This window comes from Mustela nigripes, chromosome 18, assembly GCF_022355385.1.
Source record: "Mustela nigripes isolate SB6536 chromosome 18, MUSNIG.SB6536, whole genome shotgun sequence".
NCBI classification, from domain to species: Eukaryota; Metazoa; Chordata; class Mammalia; order Carnivora; family Mustelidae; genus Mustela; species Mustela nigripes.
In genome coordinates, this window is record NC_081574.1 from 349702 (window position 1) to 373222 (window position 23521).

The 23521-nt window shown below is 56.0% G+C and overlaps 2 protein-coding genes across 6 annotated transcripts in view; both read left to right on the top strand.

Annotated features, from left to right (window-relative positions):
- FBXO25 (F-box protein 25) overlaps nt 1-23521 on the top strand; it is a 50156-nt gene that overhangs the window by 20966 nt on the left and 5669 nt on the right. For 4 of the 5 annotated variants that reach the window (XM_059384107.1, XM_059384108.1, XM_059384109.1 and 1 more), the window contains exons 3-7: nt 6930-7033; nt 7966-8015; nt 10393-10485; nt 19901-19994; nt 20815-20999. In XM_059384107.1, coding sequence (XP_059240090.1) covers nt 6930-7033; nt 7966-8015; nt 10393-10485; nt 19901-19994; nt 20815-20999 — 526 coding nt within the window. Of the gene's footprint in view, nt 1-6929; nt 7034-7965; nt 8016-10392; nt 10486-19900; nt 19995-20814; nt 21000-23521 lie in introns of those variants that run through there. The other variant, XM_059384112.1, reaches the window with a different exon arrangement.
- LOC132006346 (uncharacterized) lies at nt 1241-5361 on the top strand. Its single transcript, XM_059384113.1, has 2 exons — nt 1241-1470; nt 1880-5361. Exon 2 carries the CDS (start codon nt 2342-2344, stop codon nt 3395-3397), a length of 1056 nt encoding a protein of 351 aa, XP_059240096.1. The 5' UTR covers nt 1241-1470; nt 1880-2341; the 3' UTR covers nt 3398-5361.

A 23521-nucleotide genomic window follows, 5' to 3' on the forward strand; every position in this document is an offset into this window, starting at 1 on the left:
CTCTCGCGCCCATGGATAGTCTCTCATACCCGGGAGAGCCTGTCATCTCGTGTTTGAGGAACATCTCTGTGTTGTCCCTTCATTCCTTCTGTTCAGCGACAGACGGTCAGCTCCCTACAGTAAACCCTGCAGTTTGCTGCTGGCCTCACGCTGGTTCTCTGTGAACAGTGCCGTGGACGGGACGCGCTGTGTCGCGCCCACAGTCCTACGAATATCTCCGCAAACGGTGCCGCGGGACGGGACACGCTGTGTCGCGCCCACAGTCCTACGAATATCTCCGTAAACGGTGCCGCGGGACAGGACACGCTGTGTCGCGCCCACAGTCCTACAAATAAATGCGTGTTATTTGCTTGGCGGCCGTTGGCCTCTGCCTGTCTCGTCCTGTTGGTGTCCAGCACTCTGCTCCGGAGTGGATCCCGTAGCGGGTTCCTCACGAAGCCCCCGCTCTCGTGCTTCCTGTGTTGGTGCACATTCCTGAAGTCCGTCGTGGCCTGCACGCTGAACAGATGGCATCCCTGCAGCTCTCTGGGATCTCTTGAGCTCGTCTCCTGAGGCTGTTTCTGGCCTGCGACCCCTGCTCCAGCTCCGCTCTGGGGTTGCCTTCGCCGTTTCAGGTCCTGTGTTGTGCCGCGAGGTGGAGAGGACTTGATAGGGCTGGTGGCCGTGGGACTATCAGCCAGTGCGGAGTCTGCAGGAGGCGTAGCAGCCGGAGGCGGTGGTCAGCTCTGTGTGACAGGCAGTCCGTGAGGGCCACGTCGCGCTGGCCCGCCCCGCATTCCGCGCTCCCGGTTGGCTTCTCCTTCACAGACGGCAGAGTCGCTGGGCTGCCCGCCCGCCTGTCTGCGGGAGAACTCCATCCGACCCTCTGCAAGACCACGTTTTCCTTCACTAAACCACGTGGTCTGTGGGGGCCAGTGCGTCTCCTTTCTGGGCAAACCGTGGGGCGGCATGGCCACCACCCGCCCCACACCCCCTCCTCGTAATACGTCTGCCTCAGAGACCCTAAATGTGTTGTGGGAGATATTCGGGAATAAAGTGTTAGTCCTAAAAACAGGTTTTTAATCTTTTTTGAAAAATAAATTGGACTTTTTCCTTGTAATATCTTTTTGTAAGAAAGACTAATTGCTAATGCAAGAGTGACCTGAAATAGGAACTGGAGTAATGTGGACACCTGGCCAACGGGAGAAGCTGAGCTATGACGCTTGGTCTTTCTCTTGGAAAGTGTGTGTGCAAACACAGGCCTGCGCTGAGGACGGACGTGTAAGTGCGGACTGTCGCGGGAACTGCTGGAGCTCACACTGCAGCGGCGCTGGGGAGAGGAGCAGTGCGCTGTCCGGCTCCACGTCACCGCGGATGCACAGCTCAGGGCCCGACGGAGCTGCCAGAGGACGTCAGCCTGGACTCGTTCGTCTGAGGACGTCACCGGGTTTTGTTCCGTTTCGAGGGAAAGTGGCCACATTTTTATCTGAGGTTGGCTGTGGTTTATGTTTCTGATGAGGCATCAAGTCTGCTGAGCTTTCTCTCCCAGTGTCTGCTGTGTTTGATAGCAGAGTTGATAGCTCATGTGCGCTTTTGAGATCAGTACTGAGCTCAGGTAATTTAAAGGTATGCTTTGCCGTAACTGTAACGTCAGTGGTGTCGGAGCCAGAAGTCCAAAATGCAGGTGTGGCCGGGCTCTGGGGGCCATCCCCAGCTTATGGTGTTTGTGGCAATCCTACGGTCCTTGGCTGGTGGCTGCCTCATTCCAGTGTCTGCCTCCACAGTCACACGGCCTTCTCCTGCCAGTCTTCCTGTGGCTTCTATGCTCTTGGGGTTGGGGCTGCCATGGTTTATCCAGGGTGATTTTATCTCAAGCCCCTTCACTTAATTCCATTGCCAGAGGTCCTGTTTCCAAATCAGGTTGTGATCAAGATCAAGATGACAGCGTAGGAAGCCACTGAATTCACCAGCTCCAGGGAACCCCCAAATCCAGCACTATTGACTGAGCAGTTCCTCCTGAAGAAGAACTGAGGGCTGACCGAGGAGCTTCTGCACAGCAGACCTAGAGACCGAGCAGAGAGTGAGCAGAGGAGGACACTGTGGGGGAGGACCCACCCCGGTGCCGTGAACGACAGCAGGGAGAGCGCGCCGAAGAACTGCGGGCACACGCGTCGGCCCTGGGGCACAGAAACGAGCCACCGTTGAAAAGATAATTAGCTTATAAAAGAGATATCCTTAAAATTGTACCAAACCGTGGAGAGCTGTTGGACTCTCTGGATTTGGGGCTGGTGAGCCTCATGGTTTACCTCTCCCCTCCCCTTGATAGTGTGGATGGGAACAGGGTTCTGGCGCCCTGACCAGCATGCCGCATCCCCCCAAGCCCCTGAGCCCACAGCAGCCCCAGCCGCCCCCGGGAGGTATCCCCAGCACTGTGCACCCTGGGGCACCCCCGCTCGGTGCTCACTGCAGCTCCTGCCGTCTCAGCAAGGCGACACAGGTGCAGAGCACCCAGGAACACTGCAGACCCTCCCCGCCTCAGCTTCCGATGCTTGGTGGCTCCAGGCCCTGCCAGCCAGCCCCCCAGGGCGCCCCTGCACTGAGCTCCTGGGACGCCCTGGCTTGCCCCCACTCTGCCATCTGCTGTCTTGCCAGGACGCCCCCTCCACGCTCGGCCCAGAGACCCCTGTGGCCCGTGCCCACTTCCGCAGCAGCAGTCTCATCAGGGCACTGTGTGCGCAGCCTGGAGCACCTTGGTGGCCCCTCGCCCGAGTTGTCCCTCCGGGGTGCCCCCGGCATGAGAGCCCAGAGACTGCATCGGCCTGTATTTGCTTCTCCTCACGTACTGTCCTGTCAGGGTGCCCACACTGGGAAGGCCCTGGGACAGCTGCTTAGTGCCACCGTCTTGCCAGAGTGCCGTTTGCATGGGGAGCCTCGGGGCTGTCCCCACCTACTTCCACGGTGGCTCTGGCCATCCCACAGGGCGGCCTGGCACGGAGAGCCTTCCGACCCCCAGCCTCCACCCACCACAGCTCTGTCCAGCTTGCCCAGTCGCCGGCAGGCACAGTACCCTTCCTCAGGTTTAGGACTCACGAAAACACACACAGAAGGCCAAGCAGAATGGGTCGACAGAGGCCTGTGCTCCAGGAGAACCAGACACAACGGCAGCAGAACTGCCCGACACAGAGGCAGGCAGTGCCCGAGGAAGAGCCGAACGGTCATGCAGATGCTTGCTCGGCTGGCGGAAGGCTGGGTGGACCCAGACCCTCGGCGGACACAGGAGACACAGAGCTGGTCAGGGCCGGAGGATACGGTAACGCCAGAGGGATGCACAGCAGACGAGGGGACCAGAAGGACGGGCAGGGATCGGGGAGGTGGGCGAGTGGAAAGCATCCACCTGAGCAGCAGGAGGAGAAAATGACTTCTGAGATGGGGGTAGGGCAAGGGAGCCTCGGACGCGTCCAGCGAACAGAATGGTCCCGCTAGAGGAAGGGGAAGGCGTCGAGAGAGGGGCGTGAGACCTCTCTGAGGGCTGGTAAGGTGGCGTGCCCTGGGACCGGGGTGAGCGTTTAGGCGGGTTCTGAAGGGCCACTCCTCAGCCCCATCCTGCCTGCGTCCAGGCAGCGTGTGAGGTCCCTGCTGGGAGCAGGTGGGCGGGGCTGGGGGCTGCAGCTTCCCGCCCCGAGCAAAATCCGGGGAAGGAGAGACGCCGTGCGTCACCGCGGTGCCTAAGTGTGCTCAGAAGACGCGGGCGGCTCGGGAGAAGGGCCCCGACGAGGTGCAGCTGCAGGTGGACGGGCTTCCTGGCCAGAGTGTGCGGCCCTGCCTCATGGTGGGGGCTGCGGGAGCTTCCTGTGGAAGCAGGGCACACCGCAGGCGTCGGGGACACCCCACTCCCTGCCCGGCGGGAGCTTGTCTGTGAAGAGACTCGCCACACCTGCCCCAGCAGGACTGGGGTCATCTTGAGAGAGAGCCTGTTGGGGGCTTACCTCAGAGCAGTTGGGGGTGGTAAGGGGACCACGACTGGCAGAGAGGGAGGGCCCGAGCACTGTGGGGAATAAAGCACACCTCGCCCCATGTTCACCGTCTTCTGGTGTGGGGGGCACTGAGTGTGTGTGCGCCGCTCTGCAGCCCTCCCCATGCCCCCCACTGATGCCCTGTCCCCGTGCTTGGACCCCACGCCTCCTCCCACTTCCAGCTCCGTCCACCCTGCTCTCTGACTCCGTGGCGTCCCACAGGCTCTCGGAAGCACGCGGACTTTGTCCTCCCGTGACTGCTTGTTTCACTTGGATGATGTCCTCTGAGTCCCCCACGTCCTGGTGTGTGCCGGGATTCCCTTCTGTTTCGAGCTGGAGGATGCCCTGTTGTGTGCAGGGACCACCTTCCGTGGTGCTCGTCCACCCGTGTGCGCAGACACGAGTGGCTCTGGCCTGCCAGCTGCCGGGAGCGCCGGTGTGCAGATGCCCGTGGACAGTCTGCTTTCACTCCTAGGCACCACCCAGGAGGGGGCTTGGGTCAGCCAGGGGTGCTGTGCTTGGTTTCTGTAGGGGTGCTGCTAAACACGTGTTTCTGAAGAGGCTGCCCTTCATTCCCACCAGCACAAGGGCTCCTGTGTCCTCGCCAACACTTGTTATTTTCCAGGCTCTGTGTGGTGGCCGTCCTGCAAGGTGGGAGCTGGCCGCTCACTGTGTCCCTCGTGTCTGGTGACGGAGCACCGTTTCCTGTGCCTGTTGACCTCCAGTGTGTCATCTTTGGAGAAATGTCTGTTCATTCTACTCATTTTTATTTCAGCTGTTTGGTTTTGTGTTAAGTTTCCCGACTTTTAAATCCAAGTTGGCGCTGTTGATCTCGCGTGTAAAACCAGAGGTGATAAAGGCGGGTGTCCCTGTGAACTGCGGTGGCTCGGTGGCTCAGTGGCTCGCGTGCGCACGGAATGGAGTGAGAGTTTCTCTTCCTCCCTCCCTCCCATCTTTCCTTCCCTTTTTCTTTTTAAACATACAATGTATCATTAGCCCCAGGGGCACAGGTCTGTGACTCGTGGGGCTCACACAGGTCACAGCACTCCCCATCGCGCACACCCTCCCCAGTGTCCATCACCCACCACCCTCTCCCTCCCCTTCCCCCGGCAACCCTCGGTTTGTTTTGTGAGATTGAGAGTCTCTTACGTATGGTATGGTTTGTCTCCCTCCCGATCCCGTCTTGTTTTATCCGCCCCCCCGTAACCCTCTGCCCTGCCTCTCAAATTCCTCATATCAGAGAGATTATATGATAAATGTCTTTCTCTGACTTACTTCGCTTATTATGGAATGATGTTTTTAAATGTTGAATGTCAATCTTGGAAGCATTTCTTTTTCTTACCTGCTTAGATATGTGTATGTTTTTACCTGGCAGGATAAAAACCACTGAAGATATGCTTTGTGAAAATGGCAACTTCGTTTCCTTAGAGTGGATGTTTTCTCTTGATGATCTGTGTGGACCCAAGTGGGGTGCCATGCCTGGTGTGGCCCCGGGACCTGACTGAGTCCAGTGAGCACCTTCACACTACCCACATGGCCACGTTGTGTGTGTGCTAGCATGGGGAGCCCCAGGGGCCATCGCCACACCGTGATACACCTGCCAGAAGGACCGCTCCTGCAGCCAGTCCTGCTTCGTGTCTGCGGGATAGAATGGCGTCTCCCGTCGGGGGGTCCGTCCTGCAGGCTGTGTCGTCTGTGTGGCGTGGTCAGTGGAGAACAGCAGATGTTTGCCCTTCCTTGGTGTGCTCCTGGCTCTAGTTTGGAAAAGCTGACTTGTGTTCAGGATCTGGATCAAGGATACCCGACTCCCCTAAGGTTGAGTGTGGCACCATGGGACCAGCCGGTATCCAGGAGTTCCTTTGGTGGAACCTGCCACCGAATGGGAAACTTCACATGTTTTTGTCAGTGCACTTGCACCTGTCCTGGTGATTTACAGCCGTTGTCAGTGCGGTGTGAGTGTCTTCTGACCGTGATAAATGGATTCCCTTGGTGCAGGCAGCTGCGTTGGTGAGATGTAAACTCTGGCTAGTGGCGCTGTCACCGCCTTCTTGTCGAGTGTGCTGGAAAACAGCAGCATTAGCCCTCGGCCCGAGTGTTGGGCCCAGACCTCCACCAGCCAGCGCATTACCTCTCTGCGAGCCTCTAACTGGCCCACTCATGGTGTTTTGGAAATAAAAATTGTGTGCACCTTTACCTATGATGGGGTGGAATGCTGTGTACTGTTATTATTTTTTTAAACTATAAAGTACCTTTTAAAGAAAATGTATTTAAGTTGTTGAGTTACTGCCTTATTGTTTACTTATTTTAGCCAAAAAAAAAAAAAAAAATGGGGAAGAAAGAAAGAGAGAAATTGGGAAAGCTTTTAATTAGATGTATTTAAGTAGGAAAATCAACCTTTTCTGTCACCTGGCTTCAGTTAAGCGTCTTAACAGTCCGTATTGTTCGGTCGGTGCTTCCTTAGCCAGCTCCTGTGCAGTGGTGGTTAGGGTTAGCCTGGGGGGGATGAAGGAAATGTTGGCTCAGGAATTGGTACGCCATGAGTCCTGGGCACCCTGTTCTCCCACTGACCTACTTCCCGAGTGTTTGTAGTATTGTCTGTGACGTCCATGTCACAGTGAAGGCCGTCAAGTGTGAGCCTCTCTTGGTGGCGCGTACCCAACACCCTGGCCTGGTCTAACCGTGCTCTGCCCTTCCTGCTCTGGCATCCTCAGAAGGACCTGGTAAACCTCCGATTTCTCGCCACAAACAACAGAGGACACATTAGCCGTGTAACCTCAGACTTGGAATGTGCTGCTTTGAAAGTCAATGGTTGCTTTCAGAATTTCCCAATTTTTGTTTTGGTCTCCTGAGTTGCAAGCCAATATCTTGTTTTATAAAAGAAAAGCCGAATGAAGATCTCCGTGTGAAAGTCTTTAATAAAATGTGTCTTTATTTCAGTATCTTAAATAGTGACGATGAAGAAATATTCAGTAACGAAGAGCAGGAATACACGTCCAAAAAGAGGAAAAAGGATCATTTTAGAAATGATACAAATGCTCAATGTAAGATCATTTTTATTAACAATTTCATGGTATTTTACTTGTTTAATATATTGACATACTAAATTGTTTTGATGATTTGCTGTCTGAAGAAGTCGGGGACGACAGACACGTGAATAACGGCTCTGTATGCAGTACTGCCCACCGACTGGGTTGTCAGACTCTTTGCCGCTTCACCATTTAGTGAGCAAGATTTGCTAAAACAAAAAAGATAGCAAAACCCCAAAAGCAGCTCATGCATGTGTAATCACTGAAAAATGGTCGTGAGCTCAATTACCCGTTCGCTCCCAAGCAAAAAGCGCAGGTCGCAGGGGTCTTGACTCTGGACTCCGGGCAGAGCTGGCCTGGGAGCCGAGGGAAGCACGCAGGCCCGGTTGGGCAGGGAGCCTCCTGCCCGTGGCTCACCTGCGCGACAGGCCCCACTTCCCACTGTGGCCCGAGCAGGAGTCGCTGGCCTCTGTCTTAGGGTATTCAGGCTGCTGGGGAAGACGGAGTCCTGTGGAGAACAGAGTCGCCACGTCCTTGAGGTTCAGGGACTGAGTTGCATGAAAAAGGCAACAGTAGAAGAAGAAAAATTGTTAGGGTACTCAGAATTAATGACTAATCAATTCTTTTTTTTTTTTTTTTCAACAAATCCCGTTTTTATAGTCCTTTATGTTTCGCTATTAACTGCAGTTTCTCATAGGCTAGTTTTCGTCCAAGTTGCTAAGATGTGACACGATCTGAAGTCATTTTTCATGTCAAGATGTTTCAGCAGCTCTTAAACTGGTGTCGGGAAACAGAGCAATTCTGTTGACATTCAACCAAGTGATAGCATCTCTTGTCTGTTTAAGTCAGATTAATTTTGTTACCATGTACAACTGTTGAAGTTCCGTAAAAATCTTCATTTTAAATGATTTGCCAGATTTTAAAAACAAAGTTAATTTTTATTCTAGGTTTTTATCGTGAGAAATGGATCTATGTCCATAAAGAAAGCACGAGAGAAGTAAGTATTCCATTATAAATAAGAGTGTATTTGGTGTTTTCTGTTGAATACGTAATGTCATATTAAATAAATTCTCTCTTTTGCAGTATGAGATCTCTGGCTCACATTCTAGCAGATGAAAACCTAGGATCTTTGAAGCGGTGACTCGTGTGTGCATGTGTGTGCACGCACGTGTGTGTACCTGTGTGTACCTGTGTGTGGTTAGTGCCCCTGCCGCAGATCTGCGTCAACCGGAGGGCTGTTTCAGAGCAAGGATGGACCCTTAGACGGTGTGACGCTTTCCCACCACCTCTCCCCAGAAGCTGCTGGTGTGAGCTCAGGTGCTGCTGGCATGTGTGTCCTTGCTCTCGTGTGTTGCGGGCAGTGAGAACAGGGGTGGCCCCCATCTAGAACCGGTGTGACATTGTGGTGAAGTCTGAACCTCTCCAGACCAGTGGGAGCCCGTCCTGCTCCTGTCTTTTGCCACGCTGGCGGCAGCTTTTCTGTGGGCCGTGGGCCTTTCACTTTGACTCTGCCTCCTTCTCTCCTTAGTACCCATGGACGCCTCCTCCCTTTCGGCCTGAGACGCTCTTCCTTTCCTTACTTGGTAGCAGTCGGGGAGCACGGTTGAGGAAGTAGTTGTTTAGTGTAGGGGTACGATGTCCAGAAGTGTTCGTGATGGTTGTTCTGATGTGGCCCCACTTCCCAGAAGCTTAGGGCTGGCTTCTGAGCCGGAAGACTGATCCGGCCGGTTGGTGGTGAGGACTGCTGTGGGTTTGAGCTCGGTCTCGGCTTACGCACACCCTCATGAGACCTGTCAGAGGTGCGCTTGGCAGACTCTGACTGGCTGCTGCTCATGCCTGTGTAATGCTTGATCTGCTCTGTGTTACCACACGGACTACAGAGCAGAGAGCCAGTCAGGACAGCGTGAGCAGCAAAGGGAAATTTCTGGTGAGACTGCAGAGGTGTTGCGTGGGCCCTGGGGCAGGAGCACAGTCAGGCTTCTTACTCTTGGCTGCGTCTCTGGGCTGAGCACCTGATACGGACCAGGTACTGTTGCTGCTTGTCTGCATGGCCCACTGGGGCTGCCCCACAGCCTCTGAGCTTCCACATGTGGTACCAGGCCCCCCAAACGCAGGCGGGCTCGTGTGGCCCAAACAAGTGTTTCATAGTCTGTCAATTAGATTTAATCCCCCCCGAAAAGAGGCCGCTGTGGCATGGGTGGCCGCCTGAAAAGGAATCTGTGTCTATACTAGAATTTACAGTTCCGTTCAAGGAGGAGTAGAAATGTCAGCAGTGATGGACTTCAGATTATAATCTATAATTCACCTTTGCTTCCTGCACAGCTCCCAGGAAAATAGTCTGCGTATAGTAGATACTCATTAATAACGTGTATTGTTTAAAAACATGTGTCTTGTTGGTTTGTGCACACATTAGGACCATTCTTAGGATTTGGGCACAAAACCAAATCAACTTTCATGGGGTGTGTTTGGTCTGAGACTCGGGCGTGCACTCCAGCTGCTTCACTAGCGCCTGTCCCACCATCTGTTTGAGAGGCAAGGGGTCATCTGTCACCTCATGTTTCTAGGACTGTCACGAGTTCATCTAACCCCACAACCGTGACTTGAAAATCTCCGTATACTCTCAGGATTTCCAGTGCAGAAGCTCGTTTGGAATGACTCCTCACACCCAGTGCACAGCTCCGTGCAGACCGGTGCAGACTGCAGGGCCCGTCATGAAGGACACGCAGCTGAAATAGGTGGCAGGGTTTCCAGTACCGAAAACACGTTCTCCGTGTCCACCTGTTCCCTTGGCTTCTGGGTCCTGTGGGTCTGACGACCAGCTCCTGGTATCGCTGCCAGGTGTCTTCTGCTCCCCCCCGGACACTGCACGTAGTCACCCCCAGCCCTGGGCCTCAGGCCTTGGCCCGGTGTGCGGGGTGCCTTCCAGACCCATGGGGAGCCCTCTAGACCCGTGGGGCAAGGAGCTCCCTGCACAGGGCGTGGGCGTTTCTGCGTGTGTGTCTGCAGCAAACCCATCTTCACGGTAGCCGGGCAGATGGCCTGTGCATCTGTAGGAGCTTAGCCTAGAACACACCCCAGTGTGATTGAAGTTCCCCAGCTTGTCCGACAAGAGAAATCAACAGGATCCTTACCAAGTGTTTGTCTTTGTCGTCGTGTCTGTAGTGGTGTGAGAATGGCAGAATGTAGCGTCTTAATTCTACGTGACATTTACCATTGCTGTTTTTACTCCCCACTAAGGATGGAATATATCATAAAAACAAATGCCCTTTCCCAAAATTAAAAAAAATTTGCACAGACTGATCACATTAACTGTCACTCCATTTTGACTAAGTGACTAATTACAGATCTCAACTGCTCTGTGTCTGTTTTTGCAGAGGCACGGCTATTGTACTCTGGGAGAGGCTTTCAACCGCTTAGACTTCTCAAGTGCAATTCAGGACATTCGGAGATTCACTTACGTAGTCAAAGTAAGTCTTCGTTTCAAAGCCGTTTCGAGGACACTTGATGGGCTGGGATTTGAAGGTGACACGTGTACATATTTAAGGCGCTAGTTCTAGTGTTGGTGCGAAGTTGTGCTTGTTTGATAGCAGAGCAGAGCACGAGGAGCGAGCTCAGGAGGAAACAGAAGTGCTGGGCGTTTCTCCCGCACCAGCGTCCCTCATGCCACGCACTTTCTCCCGGGGCCGCCTCACGTTGCCCGTGTCACCCAGCCGCACCCTCGGGTGCATTGCCGTGGGAGACCCAGGGGTGAGCGCAGGTCTTCCTGAGACTCCCGCTCAGTGGTTTCACGTGCGCGTTCTACTCCGTGTTACTCCCAGGCGTGCGCGCTGCCTCAGGGACCAGCAGCGAGCTGGCAGGAGAGAAGAGTCCATGTCTGCGGAAGCCTGGATGCACTGCCATCTGTTTGTACAGAAAATTTCTGTCTCGGCTCACAGAGGATGTATACCCTGTGCAATGTGTGTTATAGGCAAAGTGTATATGATGGTTCCGATGCTGTTATTTTCGGGTTTAATAGGACTGTGAGACGTTAGAAATAGTTTCCTTGTAATGGTTTCTAGGAAATTAAAAGTATTAGTGATGGGACAGAAATATTGTGCGTTAAATCACTCTACACCTGAGGTAATAGTACCTCTTTGGTTCGGCCCCGGTCGGAGTTTGCCAGGGCGTCGTCGGTGACCGGTGTGCGTGGGCCCCTCTGCTGCCGTGTGCTGTCTGGAGTCCCGCGCTCTGGGCCCTGCGGGCTGTATTCAGATGCACGCCCTGGCCAGCGGGGCACCTCGCCCGTTCTCCGGTGAGGCCCCGTGGCTGCGCTCAGCTGGTTCAGAGTGCGGCGAGTCCGGTGGCCAGGAGCTGTGCGTGAGCACAGAGGTCTCTGTTCGGTGAGGATTTCTCCGCGCACTGTCTGCAAGCACAGGCCGTCCAGAGCTGTCGCTGGCCACTACTGAGTGCCTCCCCGTCCCGGGGGAGGGCGTCCTCACCAGGGTGGAGCTGGGAGCTCCACAAGGGTGCGGGTGCTGAGCTCCGACGAGGTGGGTCCCCCCTGGGCCAGAGTCCGTCCTTCCAGCCGCCCGAACCTGCTCACGGTTCGTTGTTCCCTCTGCGTGCCTCACTCCTCCCGCGGAAGAGCCTTTCCTCTTTTTGAAAATGAAAATACCTACGTTAGCCTCTTGCCAACAGTCATGGCCATGAAACTGCGTTTCCTCTGCTGGTTGTTTTCTGATACATAGAAAACGTGCAAGTGTGCATTGCCCCCCGAAAGGGCCCTGAGCCCTCCTGGAGCACTGCAGTCTGCGCCGTTCCCTGGAGATGGGGCACAAGGAGCCCAGGGACTGTGGAGGTGCCGAGGCCAGGTGCGTGAGGCTTGACCCGCTCAGTCACTGCCCGGCGGGAATCCTCGCCTCTCACCCCCCAGGCCTGCCCCTTCGCACCCCTTCAGAGGTGGCAGGGTTGCCTTCCGAAGGCCCACTTGCCATGTCTGCCTTCTGCGAAAAGCGAAGACAGAAGGCAGCCTCCGCGATGCTCTGAGTCCGCGCGCTGCCGCGGACACACCTGTGCGGTCCTGGCCCCGGCCCGCGCTCTGGCACCTTCTCTGCGCACGCCAGCTCTCCAGCTCTCCCCCAGCTGCGTTCTGTGCTCTCACCTCCGGATTTGCTTGGGGCCCCCGGGACACCCCACTCAGCTCACTGCCACCTCCACGGGGAGGTGGGCCCTCCGCGTGCTTGGTGCTGTGCATTCTTTGTTGCACTGCGGGGCGTGTGCTCAGGAGTGGGCTTCTCCGGCACAAGCACATGTGGCGCGTGCTCTGGAGCCCGCTGGGGGCGGACGCTGTCATCCGTGGGAGCAGCTGCGGGTTGTCGTGATGCTTAACGGGTCTACGGCAGCTTGTCCCGCGTCCACAGCTGAGGCGCTCGTCCTGCGAGTGACGCGGACTCGTCTGTGCCTGTTCCTGTTGGGACACAGAGAAACAAGATGGGAGGCGGCATGTGTCCGACATCCTGGGTCATTTGCTTATGTTTCTCAAGGTGTTCGGTGATGGTTTCCTTGAGGATTTGTGTGGAAGAAATTAATACGCACTCTTCAGTATGAAAATATGAGATGCTCTTGTTCCCCCGACGTTAGCAGTTTAAATGGACACTAATCAGTGATTTTAACATGTTTTCTGAATAAAAATTGGTATTATTTTAGCGTCCAATTACAAATTGTTTCGGTTGCCGAAGTAAAGGTAAGCATTTTGGAGTGGATGTGGTCCTCATTCTCACCGTGTTAGGAGTGGAAATTTGATGTCTTCTGAAAACAAATCCAAACTAAGTTGTCTCCCCCACAGTCCTATATGCAATAGGAGAAGCCATTCTTGGGATTATCTGTTCGTGTTTGCGGCATTTTTATAGTAGATTACTTTAGTAATTTTAATAATGTTTGTCTGAGTTTGAGGAGCAAATGTTATTTTTTCAAGCTGTACTCACTCTGCTTTGTAGAGGAGAAAACATAATTTTAGGTGCCGTGTTCCTCAAGCTCGTGTAGCTGACTTAGAATTGGGGCTGAGCCATTGGGTCACTTGTGTGCCTGGTGTTGGTGGAAACTCCGGGGAAGCCGGGGAGCGGGCAGTGACTGTGCAGGGAGAACCCGGGGCGGGCAGCAGCGGCTGGGCCTGTTCCTCCTGTGCCAGGGCGGGTTCCTGACTTTGTGCAGGTGGGGAGGTGCATGTGGTCACGTCAGGCAGCTGGGAGCGGAGTCTGGACCCCAGTGCCCGCTCTGGGTCAACACGGACGCGTCCAGCAGAGCTCACGCCGCCTGGGCCGGCTGACCACGTCCTGGTCCTTCCTCACCGGTGCTCACGTCGCTTTCATGAACGCGCGCCGTGTGCTAGTTTCAGGCTAGGTGGTCATCACGGCGTCACAGTGCTTTTAACTCCTGTCTCTAATTCGAAACCAGCTTCTTCCTGTTTTGTTTTAATATTTAAACTTTATTTTTTCAGTGTTCCAAGATTCACTGTTTATGCACCACACCCAGTGCTCCGTGCAGTCTGTGCCCTCCGTAATCCCCACCATCAGGCTCTCCCAACCTCCTACCCCCGCCCCTCCAGAACCTCAGTTTGATTCTCAGAGTCCGCAGTCTCTCATGGTTCGTCTCCCCCATCTCCTCCCATTGTCCTCTGTGTTTGAACAGATTGCGAAAATTGTCCTGGCCAGTTACTTTGAAAGCCTTAGCATAATTTATTGAGCTATTAAATTTACCTTCACAGAATCAATGCTAACATATATTTTCACTTAGTAGTAATTTTTCTCTTATCAACTCTTTGCAATTAATATTTCATAATATGCCATGAGAAATTTCCTTCTTGATAAAGAAAAAGACAAGTCAAGTTACAGCTTAGATTTGACCCTTGGTGGGGCGCCTGGGTGGCTTTAGTCGTTAAGCACCTGCCTTCAGCTGAGGTCATGGTCCCAGGGTTCTGGGCTCAAGCCCGACATCCGGCTCCCTGCCCAGTGGGAAAGTCTGCTTCTCCCTCTTCCTCTCCTTCTACTCATGTGCGCTCTCACTTATTTTCTCTCAAATAAATAAAATCTAAAAAAAAAAAAAAGATTTGACCTTTAGCATGTGAACAGTGTTTGTTGTTGTTGTTGTTTAAAGATTTCATCCACTCATTGGAGGAGAGAGAGGAGGCATAGTATGGGGAGCAGGAGAGGGAGAAGCAGACTCCACACCGAGCCTCACGAAGGGCTCCATCCCAGGACCCTGGGATCACAGCCCGAGCTAAACACAGCCGCCCAAGCAGCTGAGCTCACAGCGCCCCGAGTGAACAGTTCTCAATACCGCATCCATAATTCAGCTCACATTTCATTTATCCCATTTATAAGTCATGTTAACAGCATTTTTGGTGAGTTTTATGAGCTTGCTTTCATTAAATTAAGGACAGATGTGGTGGAAGTTTGAAGATTTTACTTAAGAAAATTAAGCATACACTTGGAAACATAGGAAGCCAACACTTTCAGAGAATCTTTGGCGCCAGATTCCAGCTGCGCTCTGCCATAAGCACTTGTCATCTCTGTGAGTGAAGCCACGTTGAGGGGGATGGGCACGGCATTGCAGGGCCGACTCAACCCCAGCTCTGGCTCCTTCCTGCATGGGTGGCCTGTGTGCCAGCCTGGTCATCCTGAGCGTGGGACCTGGCCTGCTTTGCTCACCACAGAGCCCCCTGGGCGCGAGGCCTTGTCCATCATGGTGGAGTGAGGGCCCGTGGTCAGACAGCTGGCAGCCTAGGACAGACGCGGGCCAGCTGACCCAGCGCTCGTCTGTCCTTGCTGGAGCTCGGGTTGGGTCTCTCCTGTGGGTATAGCCTTCATCCTCATCCTGTTTCCTGTGGGGTCCCAGGCCCTCCCTGTAGCGCTGGGAGAAAAGAACAGACCACACTCCCCTGCCCGATGTTGGGGACAGCAGGGCAGTGCGCAGGTGGCTGGAGCAGCCGTGGATTGAAGGGCTGTGGGCATTTTCCAGGAAGGTTGTGAAAGCAGCAGCTGCTGAGGTTTGCACCGGGTTAGATACGCTGTGTTTCCTGCAGCAGGGACTCCCCGGGGAGAATCCCCTCAGAAGTATAAAGTGCTTACGCCTTCATCTGGGCTGCGTGGGACGTGTGCCTGCGGTCCATGGTCCTGGGCCTGCGGATGGGCCTGAGGCCCCACCGCCGTCGCTGGCACACTGCCCCCTCTTCTGCTTCCTGCGCTGGCTCGCTGGTTCGGTAGGTTTTAGAGGACAGCACACGCTCAGGAAGGGAGCTGCACGCCACCACACAGTGTGGTGAGTCCCCCCCATCCCTCCGCAGGCTGCTCCTACCCGGCCCCTCTCCCCCTGCACCCCCTCCCCCCGTGGCCCCGCCTCCCCTGTGGGCGGCCGCTCTTCATTTCCAGGTGTTCTCCAGGAAATGCTCTCTTTTGGAAACAGATGTGCCTGCCTATTTGTATTTTTGTGGGGACGCACAGAATTTTAAGTCCCGGGTAGGACCCTGCCGTGTGTTCTGTGATACCGAGAACGCGGCTGGGACTCCTCCAGACAAGTGCGCTTGTCGTTACGTCCTGCGTTTCCCCAGATGCGCACTGTTCATCTTCTGGGGGTGGCAAAGCTGGTTCTTCACTCTCACTCCCTGGGAGCCTGTAACCGGAGCATCTTATGGACGGACAGTTCGGTTTACTTCGGCTTTACTAAAACCCTCGTAGGAACACCTGCTTTCCTCTGCGATGGTAACTTTCCTCTTCAGCTTGTTCTTCCGGTTCGCGTTAGCCTGCGGTGGCCAGCGTCAGAGGCCGTGTCCCCCAGCGTGGGAAGCCGCTCCCTCGCCCACCTGTCAGAACGCGGTGGACACTTTCACGGTGTCGAGTGCAGGGTCCTGGGCCGGATTCTCTCCGGCTCTGTGAAGTGGGAGTGCGCCCTCCGCGATTCAGCCGCAGACACACTCAGCCGTATAGCAAACGTTGGGCAGTCCCCAGGGCTCGTGACCTGCTTGGGGAACAGGTGTAGCGGGGGATGGGACAGTCTGCGACTCTCTAGGCCCCGACTCCTCCTGGGATCCTGTGAGAGGAGTTCGTTAACCCCTCCGCCCTGGGGGGTGAGCCAGTCCTCACCGAGTGGCCGTGTTTGCACGTGGCTGACAGATGGTCACCGAGAGGTGGGTCGTGGGACTGCTGGACGAGTGGGGTTTTCCAAAAGTGCAGTCTTCTGAAAGAGTATTTTAGCAGCTTCCTGACTTGGAAGAACGTTAAATGGTGGAAACCAGATTTCCTTAAGAGATGGTTGAGCAACTGACCAGGAGGATGGAGTCGGTCGGGACTGAGCCGCTCTGGCCCCGTCTTCCCCCCAGGAAAGGTGCAGTGTGAATGGCCAGGGGGCCACACCCCCGGGATGCCCTGAAAGGCCCACGTCTCGCCTGCAGTTCACACATGAAAAGTTCAGAGTTCGGGGGTTTCACTTAGTCCTTTACTGCTGGGTACTTCGTTCCAACGATTCCATGTAACTGCTGCATTCGAATCATCAGTTTTATATGTTCCTACAAAATATTTCTAAGTACTGAATCTGTGGGGTTGAGTGGCAGTCCCTAAAAGTCTTATGTCCACATGAAGCGTTAAAATGAGAAGCTGGGGTGGCGGCGGGGAAGGGCCTCCCCAGGAGCCTGGGTAAGGCAGGCTCTGTAGATCCCAGGGGGCCACAGGGCTTGGTTCCCAGCTTCTGGGGTGGAGCGAATGCGTGTCCCGTGTCCCCAGCACCCCGTGCCTGCCGCATGGCCCTCGCAGCTGGGCGACGCTCTGGCAGGAGGCTGGTGGGACCGAGGGCTGTTTCACTCACAGGCACAGCACCCGCGTTTTGTGCATATTCCGTCTTCCCTGCGGGCCAGAGCACAGTTGTTCACAGATGTTTGGAAGGAGGATGGTTTCAGCTGTGGAAGCCTTGGGATGCCCTCCTGAGTGGAGGGTGCAGGCCACGTCCACGGTGATGACAGGTTCACGGCCGTGTTCAGTGATGGAGACCTTGCTGCTCTTAGTTTTAGGAACTTTCCTTCTCGGGGGGAACAAGTGACCTTCCTAAATGTGTCCTGTGACATCTTGCAGTGGTGGCCTTTCGAGCTCAGTGAAAAGGCTTGTGAGGTTCCCAGTAGTGCGGAGTCAACCTTTACAGGTCTCAGGTGCATGATGGCCGTGTAGGAAGCCTGCTGCCCCAAGCACCGCAGCCAGCCCTGCTGCCCCAAGCACCGCAGCCAGCACAGCAGCTCACTGGGCGCCTGTTGTTCCCAGAGTGAGCAAGCAAGGGGGCCCAGTGAGCCACCGTGGACGGGAATTGTCGGGCGGCTCAGGCCAGTGATTTCCTCCCGCTGTGAAATACTCACCGCGAGTTCTGCTGAAGGTACAAACTGACTTGTAGGGCACTCTGAAATAATTAATTTATTACTGGTTATTTTACTGAGTCCACGGTTCCTTCTCTTTTCAAGAAAACTAGGTGTTTAGAAATGGAGAAAGTTATACATTATATGTTGATAAAAAAATAAACATTTTTAAAATGGAGAAGGTTGGTTCTGTATTTTAAAATGTAGATCCTTCACAAAAAGATGTCTTCTCTGTTCCTTAGCACAAAAAAGATACATTTTTCTTAAATCTCCCTTGTTGTCAGTTCAAGAATTGGCGGTAGGCCGCTACACCTGGTGTTTGCCAAGTCTGCTCCCCAGAAACTTGTTGGGTTACAGCGTACTAGAAAGATCTGTCGATTCCCTAAGAACAAGATGTGTTAAAGAGGAAGGACCGAGAAATACGTGTGGGGCCTCACACAGATGCTTGTTTACTTTAGTAGAGAATATATTTACTCTCATGGGATAGTATCGGGAGCGTGTGTGTGTCTAGCGTGCGACTGGACAGGTAGGGCGTTCCCAACAGCGTGTCGGCAGACGTGCCATCTGGGGACATCTTTGTGGCCTGATTTCCTTCCTCAGAGGTTGACGCTTACCTGAGTTTTCTGTTTATAGTTCTGTCACCTTTGGAAGATAGTTTTATGATTTTTGTCTTTTGTTTAAAAATTGTATAGTAGTAAAATCGTATCATATGTAATTCTGAGAAACTCGTATTTCTCATTCAGTATTATCAGAGACGCTAGTTTCCAGTCAAAGGAGACACTCTTCAACTAACTTGATACTTTGACCTCAGTAAGGTTAAATCAGATGCTGTAGCTCTGACGTTTTTGAGTGATACAGCATAAATTGATGGTTATGGTAGATGGCTATTTCCCGGCGTGGGGTGTACCGCAAGTGTGGGCTTTGTCCTTCAGAGGGCGGATCAGCGAAGCCCATCGTCCCGAAGCCTGAAGCACCCCTCTTGTGGGTCTACAGGGACCTGGCCCACCGCTAACAGGCCACACGCCGGTGCCGCCCACAAGACCGCTGCGTGATGAGTAGCCCCGCTGAGGGGTCCGGTAGCCCGTGGAAAATTGCAAGTTGTGTTACAGTATGATTTAAAGGAAATAGCAGCCCTTCCTACTGCCCCTTCTAGAAGTCTGGGAGTAAGACGAGAGTCCTTGGGACAGGGGACAAGCGGGACAAAGCAGGAAGCGGGAGTCCCGACTCACAGATCATCTACTCAAGGTGATCCCCAGATGGGAGGCTCATTTCCAGTGCATTCTGTGTCCCTGTGATGCCCGTTGGCCTCTGAGCACGGGGACAGGGTCCTGGGGCCCGAAGTCTCCTGGGAAACCAGCGCAGACGGCAGGGTCACGGGCTTAGGACGGCTTGTTGGAATGCTCTGTATTACAGAGTTTCAGTTCCATTCCTTTTTTGTTAAATGTGTGAGATTGAGAAGACTTAAAAATCACGCTTCTGGAACTTTACATGACTGAAGGCTGAAGCCGGCAGGTGGGGGCAATACATGGGCGAGAAGAGGAGGGGCCGGGAGCAGGCCTGGGCCCGTCTCCAGCCCGTCTCCAGCATGTCCAGCTTGACGTGACCAGAGCTGTGGTCGCCTGTGCCCCGCAGCGCATGTGTCTGCGGTCACTGCCGCAGAGGAAGAGGACTGCTTACGGAAGCATTAGTGGGAGCTCTGTCCCCTCGAGGTCATTGCGTGGTCGTCCTACTTGTAGCATCTGCTGTCTCCTGTGTCCTTGCTCCCTCTGGAAACCGGCGAGGTGAGCAGGAGGGAAGGTGGAGAGTCCGGCGTTCAGGGAGGCAGGAGGCAGGTGCGGTTACCCAGAGCAGAGCAGCAGTGTGGGGGGCTGAACGGGTGTGCCTCCTGGGCCAGGGAGGCCTGGCTCTGGGTTCCCGACAAGTCCTGCTGGTGCGGACAGTGGCTTTCTGGGTAGCGGCATTGGGGTGAGGTGCCTAGGAGGCCCCGCAGAGCAGGTGCGGAAGGGAGTTGGAGCAGGGGTGTGTGAGGGCGCCCGTGACCCCGCCACCTGACATCCCGACATCGCACCGGGGGTGTGGACGGGAAGGCAGACCCCAGCCGGGGCTGCAGGGAATCAGACGTGGGTCCACGTGGGCACCGGGGGTGCTGTGGGGTGGGTGAGGGGCCCGAGAGGAGCCCACACTGGGACGCAGGGCAAGGGATGGGGGGGCAGGGGTAGGCAGAGGAGGAGGGACGACACGGGGGGAGGGGGAGGGGGAGACAGAAGGTCCTCCCAGCCGCCGAGGCCACGGGAGATGGCCCGGTGGTCGTGAGGGGAGCACTGAGGGCAAGGTGCCCAAGGAGAACCTGCCTGAGATGAAGACCTCGTGGACTCTGCCCTTGGAAACAGTGTCCCACCCTCGGAGGCAACGGAGTAGCACAGACGTGACAGGTGTGGGGTCTCTGGAGAGGACAAGGCGGCGTGGGGGCTTCTGCTTCCAAACTCAGGAACGCACGTGCTCTCCTCCTCCAGCTCCTGCAGCTGATTGCGAGATCCCAGTTAACGTCCCTGAGCGGCGCGGCGCAGAAGAACTACTTCAGCGTTTTGGACAAAATTGTCCAGAAGGGTAAGAGGTGCCCCACGTGTCTGAGAACAGGAGGAGGTGGGGCTGCCTCTATTCCCCAGGGTGGGTGACGCCGTCGTATCGGGACAGGCTGCTCCCACGGGACGAGGGAGGGTCCCTGGGTTTCAGAGGAGTCTCTCCTGTCCGGCGGCCGGTCGGTCACCTCAGCCGTGCGTCCCCATAAGCAGCGTGGCTGCGTCCTAGTCGCCAGGGCCTCAGGAGAGCCTGTGGCTTTGTGCTTCAGTCTGTCTTGATCAATCCTCAGCTGACAGTAAGAGGGACCTGAGATGCCGCACCGTGAGTTGATGCGTCCGAGTGTAGCAACACTCACGTGTGTGAGCTCCTCGGAACGACGGTAAAGGAGAGCAGACGCGGCTAATTCTAAAGCTGAAATTGCACACCCCCAGAATCACGCTGTCCGGCAATATTTGATGTTCTTTTAAATTCATCCTACTGGCGGGGTCTCAAAAATGATGCCAGTTTGGGGTTGCATTGACATTACATCAGTATCTTTATTGTGGTAAAATGCACACACTCCGAGTTTACCATTTCAGTCATTTTCAGGCACACAGTTGGGTTGCATGAAGCCTGTTCTCCACCTGCTGCCAGAACATGCCGTGGTACTGCACGGACCCCGTCCCCTTGGAACCCCAACCCCTCCTTGCTGACCGGGTCCTGCGGGGTCCGTCCCTCAGCGCCAGGCCTCTGGGGTCACACGTTTCCCCTCCTGCAGTGCGTCCGTGCCGCATTCGTCGGTGCCACGGGGATGGGCGCGGCGCCGGGTCTCTGTCACCTTCCCACGGTGTGTGTTGCTGTGTTCCAGTCCTTGACGACCACCAGAACCCCCGGCTCATCAAGGACCTCCTCCAGGACCTGAGCTCCACCCTCTGCATCCTCCTCCGGGGTGTCGGGAAGTCTGTGCTGGTGGGAAACATCAACATCTGGGTCTGCCGTCTGGAGACCGTCCTCCGCTGGCAGCAGCAGCTGCAGGACCTGCAGGTCACTAAGGTACGGGACACGCTGGTCCCAAGTGTGAGGCCTCAGCCCCGCGGGGCACTGGGGAGACTCTTTGTTCCAGGTGCATCGGGGCCAGAGGCCGTGGGGCGGCTTAGACTGCTCGTGGGAAGACAGTGGGGCTGGTCGTCGCGGAGACGGGGACGGGTGACGAGGTGTTGTGGTGATGAGCCTTCCCGGGTAGATGAGATGTTGGAAACGGAAATAGCTGCCAGGAGTCATGGCGCCTCGTTCGCCAGCGACCCCCCGCCCCCGATGCAGGGTCCGTGCTTGCCCCCGTCCCCGCTGTCCTCTGGGGTCGTGTGTGGTTCTCGGAGGAGGAGGTGGTGCAGGCGGCCAGCGGGGGTCTGTCGTCAGCAAGGGAGCTCGAGGCTGGGAAGTGCATCATTCAGAGGGAGGTGTGCGTTGAGGTGGGGAGAAGCTGCAGAGCTGGGCCGGCACACGCTCCGGTGAGGAGAGGACAGAGGCCAGGTCTCTCCTCGCCGTGGCCGGCTCTCAGGGCAGAGAAGCCATGGGCTTCCTTTAGGGTCTTCCTGTTGTCGACACCAGCTTGGAGGCAGCACAGACGGAGGGCAGCGGTGGGGACGCCCTCCTGACTGGGGTGCAACCGCACACTCAGAGCTGGCTTCCCTGTGGCCCATCAGGGGGTGATGGTGTCGCCTGCGGTCACGCCGACTCTTCACAGCATAGATGTGGTCCCATGAGCCCGGGCGGGCAGCTGTACAGCTGCTGCAAACCAGGGGCAGAGGGCCTTTTGGGGAAGAGAGCTGTGTGGCCAGATGGGAGGGAGCCTGGATTCAGGGGGTCACTGTGGGCAGGGAGCCTAGCAGCCCCCGGGGCAGGACAGCCAGGACTGTGCGTGCCTTGGGGTCAGGCCAGCTCATGCCCATGAGGGGACTTGGTGTGTGAGTCCTGGGACCTGAGTCTGGGGTCCAGTCCATGGGGACGGACCCCTTGCAGCTGCGGTCCGCTGGCAGGTGGCAAGGACTCCTCAAGGCAGCAGCGGGCAGGCGGCGGGATAGCCCTCTGCGGCCCCTCTCACGCCAGGTCCTCTGTCCTCATCTCCTGGGTACTATAGCCCCGCAGGGCCGTGGAGTGAGGACAGATGTGCTTCCACAGGAGTGGGGGTCACCGGGGCTGGTGCACTGGCAATACCTCCCAGAGCTGCGTTCCTTTGCACACGGTGACATGGCTACGGGGTTTGCGGCGCAGAATGGCTCAGCCGGGCAGTGGGGGGCTGAGCTGAAGGCCCTGCGCCTCAACGGACTGTCCAGCTGGCTGCCCATGCCCCTTCCTGTTGGAGTGGTCACAGCCCTCTCTGCAGAAACTGCTGGCGTGGCAGCTGTGTCTTGTGAGCAGTCACCGCGGGCCGGAGACCGGGTTATGGTACTGGGTTCTGGTGCCTCATGCACCCAGGGTTTTTCCTCCCACCTCATTCACCTGGACAAGCCTCAGGGTGTTTGTGAGCTCCTGACGCAGAAGCTTGTCTCCAAAGAAGGAGGCATTTATAGTGAGTCTCGGTAGTTTCTGTCACGGCGTGAAGACCTGGTCAGGAATGAGGCACACGAGTGCTATCTTGGGGCGACCCCGCTGTGCACCAGCCTGCGAGACCCTGAGGTCACAGCTGCTCCATGAGCCCCTTGTCACCTGCTCATGCTGTGCAGCCCGTTGGGGGCGCATGCGCACGTGCCCGTGGCTGGTAGGATCTGAAGTGACAACGTGTGACCACGCTGCATGGTGATGTCCCAGGCGCCGGGCTCTTCCCCAAAGAGGCAGCCAGTGCCGAGGCCTCCACACCCAGGGGCTGCCCCTGAGACATCTTCAGAGATGAGCCCTGACTTGTCACCCTGCTGCGGGCACAGGACACCTCCTCCCGGGTCCCCGCCCACAAAGGGCCGGGAGAGCATTTCTGGAAAAAGACGGCCACGCTGCGGCGGCAAGGACATGAGAGCGGCGCGGCTGGCCTCTCAGCACCTCCCCGCAGCCCTGCTCTAGTATTGCTCTGTGGGTGTGTGCTTTGTGCGGGGCTGCTGGGGCCACTGGAGAAAACAGAAGCCGGAAGGAAGCCAGCCGGCCTTGGGGCTGACCACTGGGGACAAGGACAGTCACCCAGCCACATCAGAAGCGTGTGGCCCTGGCCAGGTGTGCAGGCATCCCTGAGCCCGCAGGATCTTCGCCGTGAGGGGTCAGAGCCATTGCCCTGTCTCCGTGAGAGGCGGCGTGGGTGCGTGCCCAGCCCATGGCTGCGACACTCGGCTGCCCACGTGTGTGCTCCTCTCCCGCCCGATACCACGACACACGGGTTCTGCACACTGGGTCACGTCCTTTCTTGGGACATAGGCGCAGGCTTGTGGGGGGCAGGTGCAGCTCCTGCGTTGGACAGTAGATGCTGGCGGCTGGACTGGCCTCCGTGGCAGATCAGTGACTTGATTTGCTCCATTCTCAGACCCCGCCACCTCTCCACCCCTTGTCCGTGGCACGTCTGACGAGTGAGTCCTGCACTCGGATGGGGTCTG

Bases quoted from the DNA above. Each gene is read 5' to 3' on its own strand.
- LOC132006346 (XM_059384113.1), top strand. From the start codon at position 2,342: ATGCCGCATCCCCCCAAGCCCCTGAGCCCACAGCAGCCCCAGCCGCCC.